We start from the raw sequence: 16,278 nt of genomic DNA, 5'->3' as shown, positions 1-16,278 counted from the left end.
GTGTGAAACCGGGCTTTCCTGCTTTTCACTTTAGGAAGGAATGGTCACATGCCTCTTCTCTCTCCTATCCAGCAATGACAGCACCGTGCATGTGTGTGGCTCTGGATTTTAGGCACTACTTAAAGTAACATTAAACATGCTAAATACCTTCTACAGAGAGAGCTGTGTTAATCTGTGGAAGTGAAACCAACAAATTCTCATTTGATTAGTAAACAGCTTCTGTAAACCTACCAGAGAGCTTTGGCTACGCGGTGGTCTAGAAATGTAATTAATAATAATTTTATTGTGACATATCTTTTGCATATCAAAGCCCATTTTGTCAGGTGTATGATTTGCTTTTTTGAATGGGCCGCTCTTACCTTACAGATTTTGGGCTCTGCATAGAAATGTGACAGGCTTACCACTACCCCTTGAATGTTATGGCCTTTTAACCCCACCTTTTGCAACCCCTGTCTCTCTCCCCACCCCACCTTCCTGTTCATGTGAATCTGTATTGGCTAAGGAAGGATACTGTTCTATGATTTTTAGCTTATGCAACTATAATTGTACAATTAATTGCCTTTAAACTTGGAAATATAAAAGCCTCTCTTAACAGAAAACTTTATGCCCTCTGTGTTCATGTGTATCATGTAAAGTTATATATTTTAATATACTATACAAATGATTCCCAGGAGTACATTCCTTATATGACCCTTGATACTGAAAGAGTTAGCAAGGCTGGTTTCAGGTTAAATTAATGTAAGTTCTTCCATGTGTGGGGACTCTCAACATAGAAATCAAGTGTCTTGCCTTATTGTATTGCCTCTTCTGGTGTTCCAAGTCTGTGTTTGTTGTTGCAGGTCCTATGGCAGTGTATTCAAAGCTATCCACAAAGAAACTGGCCAAGTTGTTGCAATTAAGCAAGTTCCTGTTGAGTCTGACTTGCAGGAGATTATTAAAGAGATATCCATAATGCAGCAGTGTGATAGGTAAGTGCCAGGATTCAGTGTTTTCACTCGTCTGTGGTGAGATCTCCTCCCCTACCTTGTGCCTCTGTACTTCTAGCAAAAACCCAGCATGTGGGGGAAACACCATCCTCCTTTCCATGCCTTCTCTCCTGCATGCTGGGTCTTTGTAGGAAGGAAGAGGACATTATTCCTTTCCTTCCACCCCCACATTTATTTGAAAGAAGGGGGAAGAAGGCATAGAGCTCCAGCAGTGCCTTGCTGGTGCCACCATCTGCAAACCTTGTAGAAAGAGATGGAAACGATCCCTCCTTTCCTCCAAGGGAGTTGTTTCTCTCTTCCTTCTAGATGTTGAGGGAAATGATGGCAGTGCGGCACTACTGGTGCTTTCTGCAAAAGCCCATCTTGCAGAAGAAACAAGCTCTCTGTTCTTCTCCATCCTCTGTGGGCGAAATAAGTATGGCTTCTCTCCCTTCTTCTGCAGAAGGCAACAATAGTGAGGCACTGCATGAGCTTACTGCAAAAGTCTACCAAGTGTCCAAGTCATTGTATGCATTCATTGTTACTAATGAATTTTATAGAACAGTGGAAAAATTTCCACAGAAATATCTATATGTGGAACATCTTTGTTATGGAATTATTTTTGCCCCATATCTCTGTTTTATAGGGGCATTGTGAGGTTTACAGAGATGAAATACTGGGAATGCTTGGAAAGCTTCGAATGTGCCATGTGAATATTAAGTAATGTTTGTTTCATGTTTGGTACAGTGCCCGCTGTTGTATAAATTATTGTGATGCTCAAACAAAAACACTCCTAATAAAGACCAGTAAGACATTGTAGAGTGCTGCTATCATAACTAAATATTTGAATTTAATGATGATTCCTACACAGTTCTCAGCTTTGGCAGTGTTTAACACTTCTCCAAAGGACGTAATTCCTACTGAATGCTTTTGTTTCCTTTTAATAGTATATTACCCATTAGTTTACTAGGCAATCACTGTAGGCCAGATAAATCAAGCTTTTTCACTCTACAGAGCAGCCCTTTATATGTATTTTGTTTGGGTTTCTAAAATGCACTCTTCTGACACGCGTGAAATTGTAGATCTGAAAGATGACAAGGAATTCCCATTTTCTGAGTCTGTGCTTTTAATAGGATCCATAATAATGCACTAAGCCTGGGTTTTAAGTCTGACCCTTGGTTTGCATTTTCATAAAATGTGTGAAATGTGTATTTTAGCAAATTCAGTAACATATTCTCTTAATTTTCCTTAGCCCTCATGTAGTCAAATATTATGGCAGCTATTTTAAGAACACGGACCTCTGGATAGTCATGGAATATTGTGGTGCCGGATCTGTGTCTGATATCATTCGATTGAGAAATAAAACGGTATGTGCTTCTTCAGCATCTTAATAGATGCTTGACATTTTGCAGGTAAAAGTATCAAGGGTTAATAGGACATTTTGGTGTCAAGTACTACTAGACATGATACCAAATGACATTGTAGTGAAGTCTTTCTGGTCATTAGCCTGATTTTGGAGTGTTGTTGGATGTGAAACTACACAAATGGCGTATTTCTTTTCTGTGTTGCCATTGAGATGGCAACAGCATCCTGGGTCAGTAGCCTCTCTCCTGCCTCGTCTCTTTGCCTCCACAGTGTATACAGCTAAACAAGGCAGCGGGCAGCGCTTCATTTGCACATATATTTGGTAGCATGTGGTTAAGTGTGTGCATGATTGCTGGTGATTGTATTAGGATGCAGCAGGATATGTTGGTTATCAGTTACTTTAGAACTGCTTTCCCCAACTTGATGCCCTCCAAATGTGTTGGATAGGAGTTGCAGTCCAGCATATCTGGAGCGCACCAGGTTGGGGAAGGCTGATAGAGATTATCCTTGTGGCTTAATTGCCCATAGTCCATAGATTCAGCAGCAGAGTGGTAGCTGGAACATCTGAGGACTGGGGAGAGACTTGGAGTCACCTGTGCCCTCCACTCCCAGTGCTGCTTGCTTTTAGTACCAGTGGATGTGACGTACTGGTTCTTATAATGAGTTTTAATTAATCTATGCAAATAGTATTGGAGTTGAATAAGCCAGTTGTAACATTCCTGTAATAGGGCAGGTTTTTAATATTTTTATGGGACAGTGGCAGTCCTTTTGCAGCAGCTAGGTGTTGGTATCTGCTAATTAATTTCTTTTTTAGTTGATGGAAGATGAAATCGCTACAATAATACAATCAACACTCAAAGGGCTAGAATACCTGCATTTCATGAGGAAAATACACCGTGACATCAAAGCTGGCAACATATTGCTCAACACAGAAGGTCATGCAAAACTTGCAGATTTTGGAGTAGCAGGCCAGCTTACAGTGAGTAGAAATTGCATGCATATTGATTTTAGAGGTTTTGGGGATTGTTTCACACTTGCCAGGGCTCATAACATGAGTGCATTGTGAGTAGAGATATTGGAGAATTCTGCCACGGACTGCAGTGAGGCTGGATTATTTAGAATCTGGCCCCCCGGAGTCCGTGGCGGAATGGACTACACCCCCGAAATCCCCCCCGGAACAGAGCTACCTGGATCTGCTGGTGGCTCCGGGTTGTTTTCCGGCTGCTGCCAGGCTGCGGCCGCAAATGGCGGCCACTACACCGGCCACCATTTGCGTCCCTGCCACGCCATGATAGGCTATGTAAGTATCTACGTAGTCTATCACAGCAAAAGGCAGGGATGCAAATGGCATAGCGGCCGCCATTTGCGTCCCTGCTGTTTGCTGTGATAGGCTACGTAGATACTTACGTAGCCTATCACGGCTTGGCAGGGACACAAATAGCGGCTGGCATAGCGGCCGCCATTTGCAGCCGTAGCCCAGCAGTGGCTGGAAGTCCGGCTGTGGCCGGCCCTGGCCGGCAGCTCTGCAGCCTTGCTGCGGAGCGGAGCTGGCCAGGGAGGATTCGGGGGGGGGGGGATTGCCTCCCCCCCACCGCGGACTGCTGGCCAGAACAGGGTGAGTGTTTCATACACCCCTAATTGTGAGGGACTTACATAGAGGCTGGGAGGCACTTGCACAGAGCCACCATTTAGACAGCTCCTTTTTGAAGATTTTCTGACTATATACAGTGGCAAGAAAATTTGTGAACCCCATAGGATTGTCACATATTTCCAAACTAAAATGTTATTAGACCTTAATCTCACCCCATAATTCTAGATAAAGAACAATAGATAACCTGATTAAACCATGATGCTTTTTCAACATTTATTTATCCACAACTGATTCAGCTCTGAATATCCATGTGTGAAGAAGTATGTGAACCTTTAGTTTCAGTATGTAGTGGCACCCCCTTGAGCAGTAATGACTTCAAGTAAGCATTTCCTGTAACTGTTGGTCAGAAATTTTGGCCCATTTCTACTTACAGGACTGCTTCAACTCAAGGACATTTGAGAGCTTCCTTGCATGAACAGCTCGCTTCAGGTCCTGCCACAACATTTTGATGGGGTATAGGTCTGGACTTTGACTAGACCATTCTAAAACACTGAATTTGTTCTTCCACAGCCATTCTTTTGTAGATCTGCTTGTATGTTTGGGATCATTGTCTTGTTGCATGACCCACTTTTGGTTCAGCTCAAGCTCATGGATGGATGGATGGCTTGACATTCTCCTCTAGAATCTTCTGATATGCTGCAGAATTCATGGTTGTGTTAATGATGGCAAGCTGTCCAGGTCCTGAGGCAGCAAAGCAGGCCCAAACTATCACATTCCCACCACCATGCTTGACAGTTGGGATGAGGTTCTTCTGTCCAAACTCAGTGTTAGTTTTTCACCAAATGTAATGTTTCTCACTGAGGCCAAAAAGTTCCACGTTTGACGCATCTGTCCAGAGAACATGGTTCCAGAAGTCTTGGAGATCATCTATGTGATCTTTAGTGAACTTCAGACAGGCAGCAATGTTCTTTTTAGAGAGCAGTGGTTTCCTCCTGGCTATCCTCCCATGAACACCATTTTTGTTCAGTCTTTTTCTGATTGTTGAGTCACAAACACTCACATTGGCCAAGGTGAGAGTGGCCTGCAGATCCTTGGATGTTACTCTGGGGTTCTTTTTGACTTCCTAGATGATGTACTGTTTTGTTCTTGGAGAGATTTTGATAGGACGATCGCTCCTGGGTGAAGTGACTGTGGTCTTCAACCTACTCCATTTGTAGACTGTCTGACAGTGGACAGTGAGCCCTAAATTCTCAGAAATGGTTATGTAACCTTTTCTAGACTGAGGAGCAGCAATAACTGCTTTTCTGAGGTCCTCGGATGTCTTTTGGTCATGGCATGATGTGTTTCCACACAGCCATGTGGTGAAGACCAAACTCACAAGGTTTCTGATCCTTTTCTAGGGTGGTGCCTCCTAAACTCTGCCCTGAAGATCTATCTAATTACTTAAATACCTGATTCAAATTGTTTCCTTTAATTAACCTCATGCAACCAGGGGTTTGCTTACTTTTGTGCATACAGTGACTCTTAAGTTTTCATTGTTTGCCTAATTTATATATAATTTTATTTCACAAGACACAGAATTGGATAATAGGAACCCTGTTGGATGTTTAGGAAAGGACTGGTTTTGATTCATGAAGGCTATCCTGGTAAAACTATGGCATTTCTGTAATTAGCATTAGGGTTCACAAACTTTTTCTCGCCACTGTACATTACAGCCATGGTGGGCGATTTGTAGCCCTCTGGATGTTTTGGCCTACAACTCCCACTAGCCCTGACTAGCATAGCCAATGGTGAAGGTTGATGGGAGTTGTAGGCCAAAACATAAGAAGGGCCACAAGTTTTCTACCCTTGCATTACAGGGTCTGTGTAAGCAGCCCTCTCATACAGTGGTGGTTCACTTTCTGGCTGCAAGCTCTGCTATATAATCTTTGGGCAATCTCATGGGATGCCATCAGCTGGTCTGAATCAACCCTGGAGAAACTGGTTTTCTAAGGCTGTGGGCTTCATACATTCAAAGTAATGCCATGTCTTAATTTGAATCAAGTTCTGTTGACTTAAATGTTGAAGCTGAAGGTGTTATTTAATACAGCTTATGTGAAATACTATTCAATCCTAGTCAGCAAATGGTCTGTACAGCATTTAGGAAGTTTTTGGTTTGTTACCACACTTCTTTGATTACCTGACTTGCTTAAATTTGCCTTTCCTTTGCTTGTGCTAGGATACGATGGCCAAAAGAAACACTGTGATAGGGACTCCCTTTTGGATGGCACCTGAAGTGATTCAAGAAATTGGATACAATTGTCTGGCGGACATCTGGTCTCTGGGCATTACTGCCATTGAAATGGCTGAAGGAAAACCACCATATGCTGACATTCACCCAATGAGGGTAAGTGTTGGGTAATCACTTCACAATTTTAATGCACTAGGTAGGTTGAAATCCACTTCTCGTGACAGTATGTCAGTATTGGGACAATGAGGTAGATACAGTTGGCAAATACGAATTCAGTATATGCTAACAACTTGCATGCACACAGTGAAGGAACATACCCTGAACCTGTTTAATGATATAACTAGAATGTATGGGTGCCTCTATTACAGGGGTGGGAACTTGTGGCCCTCCAGATGTTTTGGCCTAAAACTCTCATCAGCCAAAAACATCTGGAGGGCCACAAGTTGCCCACCCCTGATCTATTGGCTTCTGATACCTCCTGTTAGAGAATGAAGATGTTACCACTTTCACCCATGCTTACGCAGAGTACAATTTTTGTGAGTTGAAATGGGTATGTTTGAAGGAAGATACGTTCTTGCTTGCCACGTAGGTGTAAAATGCAGCACACATGGGAACTGATACAGTGCGTCACTGGAAGCCATGCATTTTACTGGTAGGCCCTCTGAGGTGGGGAGTTGTTGGGGTGAATGGGCACGGCTCAGGGTTCCAGATTCAGCCTTGGAGCCTCCTCTCTAGAATAACGTTAGGAGAGCTTTGGCCCTTAAGGCTCTTGCAAGTAACCTTCTCAGTAAGCTTATCCTGTCCTTTTTTATAAAAGGAACAGAGGGTATGTGTATTGTTGTTTGCAGGCAATTTTCATGATTCCAACAAATCCACCTCCAACATTCCGAAAACCAGAACTGTGGTCAGACGAATTCACAGATTTTGTAAAACAGTGTCTTGTGAAGTGTCCGGAACAAAGAGCCACTGCCACACAGCTGCTTCAGGTCAGTATCTACTATGTTGTAGTGGAAATAAATAAAACAAGAAGCTTTCCCCCGCTTTGCCTTACCAGTCAAATCAGCAGGCATGCAGCATTCGTAAAGGCACTCTTTCGAATACTTGGCATTTAAAAATTTAAGTTTATTTATTTTATTACATGTATATCCCACCTTTTTTCCTCTTGCAAGGAACCGTAGGCAGTTTACATGGCTCACCTCCTCTCCATTTTATCCTCACAACAACCCTGTGAGGTAGGTTAGGCTGAGAGTCAGTAAGTGGACCAGAGTCACCCAGTGAGCTTCATGGCCTCGTGGGGACTAGAACCCAGGTCTCCCAAGTCACAGTTGAATACTCAAACCACTACATCACGTTTTTGCTTACCTGCTGAGCACCTTGTGCTTCATCAGCTTTCCCGGTGCTCCTTAGACGTTAGGTTTGTTTCCTTATTCTTGTGGTGACATGCATGCATGCATGCATATATATATATATATATGTGTGTGTGTGTGTACATGCCTGTGTGTGTGTGTGTGTGTGTGTGTATATATATATATATATATATATATATATGGCAGCTCTTTTGTAAATTTCTTCACACTGGTACAGTTTTCACTGTATCAGTTGGTAACCATTGTGCAAACAAGTGAAGCCTGTTCCTACGTATGCTTATTCAGAAGCATCTCTCACTTAATTCACTGAGGCCTCCTCCCTCATAAGCATGCAGAGGATTGCAGCTGGCATATCCAGTGGGGATTTGGAGGTCAGGCATATCTTAGGTTAGGGCTGGACAGACTCACCTCTGTCCGGGGACACTGCTTGCCCGCTGAGCTGCTGCCCACTCATTGCATCACATGAGCCTGTAGATGGCTCGACAAGTGACTGGCAAGCACTGTGGAGCCACCCGTTCCTTCCCCGAGCCACCATTGGTATGCAAAATAGCGTCTCAGGTCTTTCCAGAAAACTAATGCTACGTAGATTGCAGCTGTAAAGGGGCCATCTATGCAGCATTATAAGCGGCTGATCCCTGTTCATGGACTGTGCAATGGTCACTGAATGGGTCCATTAAGTGCTGCGCGGTCCGTGAATGGGAGTCTGGAGGGGGCCGAGCAGGAGGGAGTCTGTTGGACTCCACCCCTGTATTGGGTGCTCACGGCATCTCTATCTCAGGTATCTGAACTATAAGCCCTGATGCTGATAAAATCCTGGTGTAGACCAGTCCCAAGTCATGCTATTTTCATATTAAATGGCTACTTACTTCACCCATTTGCAAAATTAAGTACAGCTCGCTTGGCAATAGTAGCCCTCTGTGTGTCCTTAGGCTAGTGAAGTATTTTTACATACTGCATCAGAATCTCTTTTGCCTTACAAATTGCATGGTTTGGGTAGGACTGACTTGGCTTTGAATAAACCTGTATTAGTTTGCCATCAGCACTACCTACTGGGACAACAGAAGTAAAGGCATTAGCGTAGCTCTGGGTTAAGACTTTTTGTTACTACATTTTAGTTCAAAGTTTTTAATTTTAAATATGTGTTTTAGCATCCATTTGTAAAAAATGCCAAGGGAGTTTTCATCCTGCGAGACCTGATTAATGAGGCAATGGATGTTAAACTGAAAATTCAGGAAGCTCAACAGCGTGAGATGTATCATGATGATGAAGAAAATTCAGTGAGTACTACAACTACTTAAACCACTATGCTCCTTGTGGTTAGCTTTGTTAACTTTTTTGTCTTTATTAGCTGGCTTGACTGTAATTTTTTCATTAGACCTTTTCAGTCTGCCCTGCTTCTCCTGGAAATATTTTTTTTAAAGGAAGACAGAAAGGCGATTTGCGAGCTTCGCCATCTCTACTTGCTGCTGTTTCACCAGCTGGGCTGGGCCTCTCCTTCCCCCTCACAGAAGCCTATAATTCAGAACCAACTGCCCTGTGAGGTAGAACAACAGGACCATATACTCTGCAGGTGGTGGGTGTCATCTGGGTCCAACAAGCACAAAAGGTATATTAAAAAGAGGACTGCTGTACCCATGTGTTTCTGTTGAGTTTCAGAAAAATTATCATTAATTTCTAAGACCTTGAATGAGTCAGAAGTGAAATAATCTTAGTAGCCACTTGGAAGTTTTAGAGCAACCTTCCCCAACATTGTGCCCTCAGGTTGTTATGGACTATAAATTCCAGCATTCTTGGCCATTGGCCATGCTGGCCAGGGACTGATGGGAGTTGAAGTCCAAAATATCTGGAGGACTCCAGGTTGAATGGAAATGAAACTAATTTTTCCTTGATGAAGAGATTTTCTTGAAACACATCAGGTGCAACTGTCTTTCTTGGGTTTGGTTTTGTCATCCGGGCCCTCTTGGGCCTTTACTGCCACAGCGGGAGTGACAAGATGCTGGCAGACTCCAGCAAGGTGGCAGAAGATTGAGGCCCTATCCTGTAAGGCCAACAATGTTTGGCTGCATTACAACCTCTTCCAGGAAGGTTGAAACACAAGGCTATTTCTTGGAGGCTTGCCAGGGCTTGTTCTTGAACTGTGAACAGCCTGCAGGAACAGGTCCATGTCAAGGGCTCCTTGGAGGGCTCTCTCAGTCTAATCCAGTAGCCAAGTCCAGATGCAGACAAAGGGATTCTTTTCAAAGCTTTATTCTTCTTTTACAACTTACAACTCTACAAGTAGCAACTAGATCTGAGCAGCAGCATCCCTATGCCCTAAGTTGGAACAGTTGGTCCCCGTTTGAAAGGCAATTACTGGCAGACCCCTGAATATAAGGACTAGGGAGAATCCCTCCCCTTTTCCCTTGGATCCTCTGGGCGCAACCGTTCTTTGAGCGCCAACCAGGCACTACGCCTCCTTTCCGCGCTCTCCATTTGGCGCCGCTCTCTGCGTCTGCGCCGCGCATCCAACCAGTCTGCTATCGGCGCTGGGTCATTCCCTGGACTGCTTTCTAATCTAGGAATGTTGGTGGGAGGAATCTCTGTCAGCTGCGGGCCCTGGGAAAAAGGGGCGCGCTCCTCTCCCAGGAGCGACTGCTCTTCCTCCGAATCAGAACTACTCTGGGATTCTATGGGCTCAGTGTCCACCCTGACAGTCCATCTGCTCTGGGAGTGGTAGGATTCATCTTGTAACTAAGAACTATTGCCTGAGTTTGCTTTTTTCCTCCTCCCTCTTAATTGCTTTTCCTCTTGTCTTCTGGACTGTAAGCCTGAGGGCAGGAGTTGTCCTATTATTGGCCTTCGTATGCCACTCTGAGAGTCTTTTTCAGATGAAGAGTGAGATAAAAATACTTTAAATAGGTCCTTCAGTTGGTCAAGTGATCTTACAACCAGCTGTAGCAGATGAAATGTAATAGTCAGGCAAGGTGACTTGAAATAAGGTTATTTTCTTGGGCTGACCTGTTGAGCTGAATGGTGTGGTTGTGCTGAAAACATGTTGGATTTTCCCTCTAAAATTAAATGCTGTGTTTGGTATTACCAGACTGTGAGCTGACATGTGGACTACTCTTTGAAGCTGAAAATTCTGATCAGATGCAAACTTAAGATGACAGTTTGAATAAAATTAAACAAATACTGTGACTTTTTACTACATATATTCCACAATATTGCATGAGTTCAGGACTTCATTAACCAATTTTGCTGTATTCTGTGGTGCTTTCTTTGTATGTCAGCTAAAATGTTGGCCTCTACTATAGTCTTGATTTTGGAGGGTAACTTAAAGCATCAGTTACGAGAAAGTAGGACCTCAGTGGTTTGGTCTATAGTTAAATAATCTTTATTTTTGCTGATGGTTTAATTTCATCTTCTATAACTTGTTCTGCAGTTTATTAGATACATTTTAAAGCTTACTAGCAGCTCTAGTTCACCTAGCATGGCTGGGCAGCTGCAGACATTCTTGGAGGAAACTGATTGTCTGGACCCATTTCAGTCTAGTTTCAGGTCAGGGTATGGCACTGAAATGGCCTTGGTTGCTCTGACTGACAACCTACTCTGGGTGAAAGACAGGGGGAGTGCTACCCTGTTGATCTTCCTGGATCTCTCAGCGGCTTTTGACACCATTGATCATGGTGTCTTACTGGATCAGCTCTGCAGGATGGGAGTTGGGGGTTCTGTGCTGCGGTGGTTCTGCTCCTAATTGTAGGGCCGATTCCAGAGAGTGGTACTGGGGGGTTCCTGTGCTACCCGATGGCTATTAAGCTGTGGGGTGCCACAAGGTTCTATTCTATTCCCCATGCTGTTCAGCATCTATCTGAAGCCTTTGGGTGAGGTCATTAGGAGTTTGGGGGTGGGGTGTCACCAGTACGCTGATGATGCTCAGCTCTATTTGTCCTTGTCATCTGAGTCAGCTGGGGTGGTGAAGGTGCTGGACCAGTGCCTGGAGGCTGTAATGGGCTGGATGAGGGCCAATAAACTGAAGCTAAATCCTGACAAGATGGAAGCTTTGTGGATTGGTGGTTCCCAAGTCCGGGAATTGGGTAAGCGACCTGTCCTGGACGGGGTTGCACTCCCCGTGAAGGAGCAGGTGCGTAGCTTGGTAGTAGTCCTGGATCCATCCCTGTCACTGGAGTCCCATGTGGACTCCGTGGCCCAGTGTACTTGGGGCCAGCTTCAGCTGATCTGCCAGCTTCAGCCTTTCCTGGACAGAGATAACCTAGCCGCAGTAGTCCATATGCTGGAAACTTCCTGATTAGGCTACTGCAATGTGCTTTATGTGGGGCTGCCCTTGAAGACAAGTTGCAGCTAGTGCAAAATGCAGCAGCCAGACTGCTGACCAGAACATCTCGTAAAAATCATATATCACCAATTCTAAAGGAATTGCACTGGCTGCCAATATGTTTCCGGTCAGAATTTGAGGTTTTGGTGATGACATTTAAAGCTTTAAGCGGCCTGGGACCTCGATATTTGAGGAAGTGCCTCTCCCTATATATATGCCTGCCTGAGGATTGAGGTCTGTTGGACAGGCCTCCTCTGCATCCCACCAGTGTGACTATGTGATCCCACTATGGTGGGATGTGGGAGAGGGCCTTCTCTGCTGTGGCACCCCAGTTGTGGAATGCCCTCCCCTTGGAAGCCAGATTGGCACACACATTGGTTTCATTTTGGCGCCAAGTAAAAACATGGCTTTTTATCAAAGCCTTTGAGGGCTAAATGGATTCCTTAAAGTAGTACACTGTTTTGACTGTTTTATTGTTTTAAATTTTAATTGGTATCAGCTTGTCTAATGGTTTAATATGTTTTTAGGTGTTTAAATTAATTATTGTTTTATACTATTTAATTTGATTTTATCTGTACACCGCCCTGAGATCTTAATGATATAGGGCAGGATATACATGTTATAGATAGATAGATAGATAGATAGATAGATAGATAGATAGATAGATAGCAGGCATGCGTTTGTTCATTTATTTATTACACTTTCATACTGCCCAATAGCTGAAGCTGTCTGGGCAGTTCACAACAATTAAAACCATAAAATACTAGACAATAAAATACAGATGATAAAATACAATATTAAAGTTTAAACATGTAAAACTGCAATATAAAAATAACCAACAGAAGCTAGCTGCAGTACAAAAATTTAAAATGCAATGCCAGATAAAAACAAGCTGAAAAAACTAAAATGCCTGGGAGAATAAAAAGGTCTTCACCTGGCACTGAAACGACACAATGTAGGCGCCAGGCAAATCACTTGGGGAGTACAGTCCACAATTGGGGTGCCACAGCAGAAAGGTAGCCACCCACCTCACTTCCTAGTAGCCACCCACCTCACTAACTTTGGCAGGGGCTCCCGGCACTGACAAAGTAGAAGCCTTCATTCTTTGAAGCTTCCTGTCCAACATTTTGCCATCTGTGAATAAAAGAAGAAAACCGAACAGGTTGTTACTTGATGATGGACTAGAATCAGATTTATAAACATTACACACCCCTTTCCTCTTTTATGTACGTAGTAGTGAAGAGCTGCTGATGCCTTGCTTAGATTAACTGATTTAGAAGTATACCTCTTGTATCTATATGCAGGAAGAAGATGAAACGGATGCTAGGACCATGGTGCGAGCAAGGGGCCAAGAGACCGGTACAATCAGAGCTGCTTGTGGAATGAGTGACGGCATCAATACCATGATAGAATACAATGACACTTTAGAGTCACAACTGGGAACAATGGTCATAAATGCAGAAGATGAGGAGGATGAAGGGACGATGAAGAGTAAGTGCTTCAATTTTAGTAGCGTACGATGCAGTGTAGAGATGAGTATGCTTTAGGAGTTCGGTGGAGAGAAAGTAGTCTCTAATAGAAGGACATTACCCCAAAATATAGCAGGGGTGCAGGATTCCTTTCAGCCTGAGGGCTGAATTCCCTTTCAGAGAAGCTTTTGGGGCCAAAATACCAGCATATTCTAGTTAAAGCTCTTACTGCCAGTAACCTCACCTTAGGAGAGGTATTCCAACCTTTTAGAATGGGGACAAAACACAGAAGCCAGGAAACCACCAAATGATCAGGGGGTGGGGGAAAGTGCGTGAGGCCAGGGGAAGAGGGGCTAGCCATCTGGGAACCCTGGAGGACCAGACTGGGACCCTAGAAGGGCTGGATTTGGACTCTGAGCCTGAGGTTTTGCAGCCCTGAAATATAGCAACCAACACAGTCTTTGTGCTCTTGGCTGTTGATCTTGACTTCTTTTCTGCAAGGCCAGGAGGACTTCTTGGCCTTAACTGAAGAGCAGAGTTGCTCCAGGAAACCGGGGGGTTTCCCAGACATTGCTGATCAGGCTGGGGTCCTCAAAGTGTTAACTTGTCACAAATGAACTGTAGGTCTAGAACACTTTATGAATGAATGGCCTTTCTATGGAGCAACAAATTAATAGATATTTACCTTGCTGGCCATTGAACTAAAACAGCTTTTTATACCTACCTCTGCCATTTTTTTCTTGCTCTTTTTAGGGCCTGGTGGGGCTTCTGGATTATGTTTGTCAAACAAAAATCTTCCTGTGCCACTAGTGATAGGGGCCAAATTTGGGATGTATGTGCTTGGAATATGAATTTCCCCAGTTTGAGAAGCTTCAGCCTAATTAAAAGCTGAGCCTAGGCCTTTCCAAATTTGGACCTTTCTTGTATTGGACCTTGCTGTTGCCACTGCTGCCACCTCTTCTGTACCCCGCGCCCCCCTCCTGTCACCTCCCTCCTTGAAACTTGCCAAGCAGTTGCACAGTCTGGTTCATAGGATGTGGCAGCTTTCGAAGTGCCATGGAGCCTAGGAAAAGTTCTCCAGCTCACGTTAGTCCATAGCAGCGGGGGGAGGGGGATAGCCTCTTGCCCCAGCCCCCCGCCCCTTCCTGCATCTCCCCTTCCTGCCACCAGAGAAAGAGAAAGCCTGTACATGGGTGAACGAGGAGGTAATTAGTACTTGAAGTGTCGTTCTGAAGGGCTGCTGTAGCTGCTGGGCTCTGTCGTTTGGTTGCGCGTGCACCTTATTGCCTCCTGACTGCCAGCTGGTCATTCTCTGGCAGCACTTCTCCCTTTGGTACTGGCAGGAAGGGGTGTGTGTTTGTGTGTGTGTGTGTGTGTGTGTGTCAGGGTCTGCACAAATGTAAGGGTTACACTGTGTGCAGGCCCCTGGTTGCCCACCTCAGCTGTATAGTATGGTGTGGCTGCTGCCTGGTACATTTGGGGAAAGGGGTTTGTGGGGGGACCCAGTAAGAAGATGAGGTATTCAGACTCCATTGTGCACCTAATGACATAATTGGGAGTATGATGACGGTTCTGAATTGAGGTTGTTTTCTTCCAAGCCATTTGTTGACTTCTTGGAAAATTGCTTATTTTGGCAAATCCCATTCTGAATTGAGCCAAGGGATTTTTCCCCATCACTACATGTAGAAAAATGTTATCTTGAAACTAAGACATCCCAAAGCCATTTGTGGGATGGCCCTAGGGTCTGCTATTCAGACAAAAAACTAAAACTCCATTGGCCCTGCCCAACCAAGCCTTTGTGTGTACCTAACCAGCTCTTTACATCCCAGCCAACATGTTTCTTCCACATTGGATAGAAAACTTAAAACTGTGATCTACGATTTTGGTACATTATGGTGGCAAGAGGAGGGACATGATAGAAAAGAAAGAATTTTGAGAGGTGTTTTAAGAAGTATCTTCTGTTGTAGATAGGTTTATCTACCTGCATATGTCTCTAACTACTAATTGTAGGTTAACTGTGAGCTTTGCTTAACTATAGTCAGTAGCTTCAAACGATATAGAAACACAGGTTGCTTATGGTAGGATGTAGTCATGTGGCAGAGCCAGTGTCTGTACCAATAAGTGCTTGAGGTATGATGGGATTGAGAAGGTGCTGCCATTATTCCGTATGGAGCTTTCAGTGATCTAATATTTGCATGGCTGGTGTGACTGTTTGGGGGGGGGTGGTATGCCACTGGCAGAGTACTTGCCTTGTATGTTTTCTGGTTGCACACTACAGCCTTCCCCAGCCTGATGCCCCCCAGATGTGTTGGACTGCAGCTCCCATAATTCCTATCCAGCATGTGACCATTGGCTGGGAATTATGGGAGTAGCAGTCCAACACATCTGGAGGGCACCAGGTTTGGGAAGGCTGCACTGCAGTTTTAATTGAAGAATGTGGACAGCTGCTGTGCTGACATAGACCCAGTTTGCATGTAATGGTGGCAAATAGTGGGTTATTTATTGTGGCCGTTTTGAATATTCAACCCTCATTCAGGAGTTGCTGTGTGATGTCTGAACTCGGACACTATAAGTTAATCGTAGTGAAACAACTCACCATTAACCTACAATTAGTAGTTAGGTTAACTGTGTATTGTTTAACCCACAGTTACCTGACAGTTACCGGAGGTTGTCCGTCACGTAGCAACCCTCAATTGGCCCAGTCAGGGGTTGAATATTCAAAAAGGCCGCAGAACGTATCTGTCATGCACCGTGGCAATTCATGTGTTAATTAACACACAATGTGCTTTTATTCCATGTAAATAGCCCCTCTCTGTTGGTTTTCCTAGGTTGTGTTTTATCATATACTTGCATTACCAGTAATCAGTACTTTGGCATGGGATAAATATATATATATCGAGAGAGAGAGAGAGAGAGAGAGAGAGAGTCAATAATTGTTCTTTTAATCAAAAGCAAGTTTGGCTTGCTTGTCATGTAACA

General features: G+C 44.1%; 1 protein-coding gene across 2 annotated transcripts in view; it reads left to right on the top strand.

Moving 5' to 3' along the window:
• STK4 (serine/threonine kinase 4) overlaps positions 1-16,278 on the top strand; it is a 111,474-nt gene that overhangs the window by 14,715 nt on the left and 80,481 nt on the right. Inside the window, exons 3-9 of one of the 2 annotated variants that reach the window (XM_084853985.1) lie at positions 840-968; positions 2,218-2,332; positions 3,145-3,309; positions 6,140-6,307; positions 7,000-7,137; positions 8,667-8,795; positions 13,135-13,321. In XM_084853985.1, coding sequence (XP_084710111.1) covers positions 840-968; positions 2,218-2,332; positions 3,145-3,309; positions 6,140-6,307; positions 7,000-7,137; positions 8,667-8,795; positions 13,135-13,321 — 1,031 coding nt within the window. The remainder of the gene's footprint in view (positions 1-839; positions 969-2,217; positions 2,333-3,144; positions 3,310-6,139; positions 6,308-6,999; positions 7,138-8,666; positions 8,796-13,134; positions 13,322-16,278) is intronic. The other variant, XM_084853986.1, reaches the window with a different exon arrangement.

This window comes from Heloderma suspectum, chromosome 4, assembly GCF_057233095.1.
Source record: "Heloderma suspectum isolate Gila_16-S chromosome 4, 16-S_ref, whole genome shotgun sequence".
NCBI classification, from domain to species: domain Eukaryota; kingdom Metazoa; phylum Chordata; class Lepidosauria; order Squamata; family Helodermatidae; genus Heloderma; species Heloderma suspectum.
The sequence above is the reverse complement of the archived record's forward strand: the minus strand, read 5'-3'. Positions and strand labels throughout refer to the sequence as shown.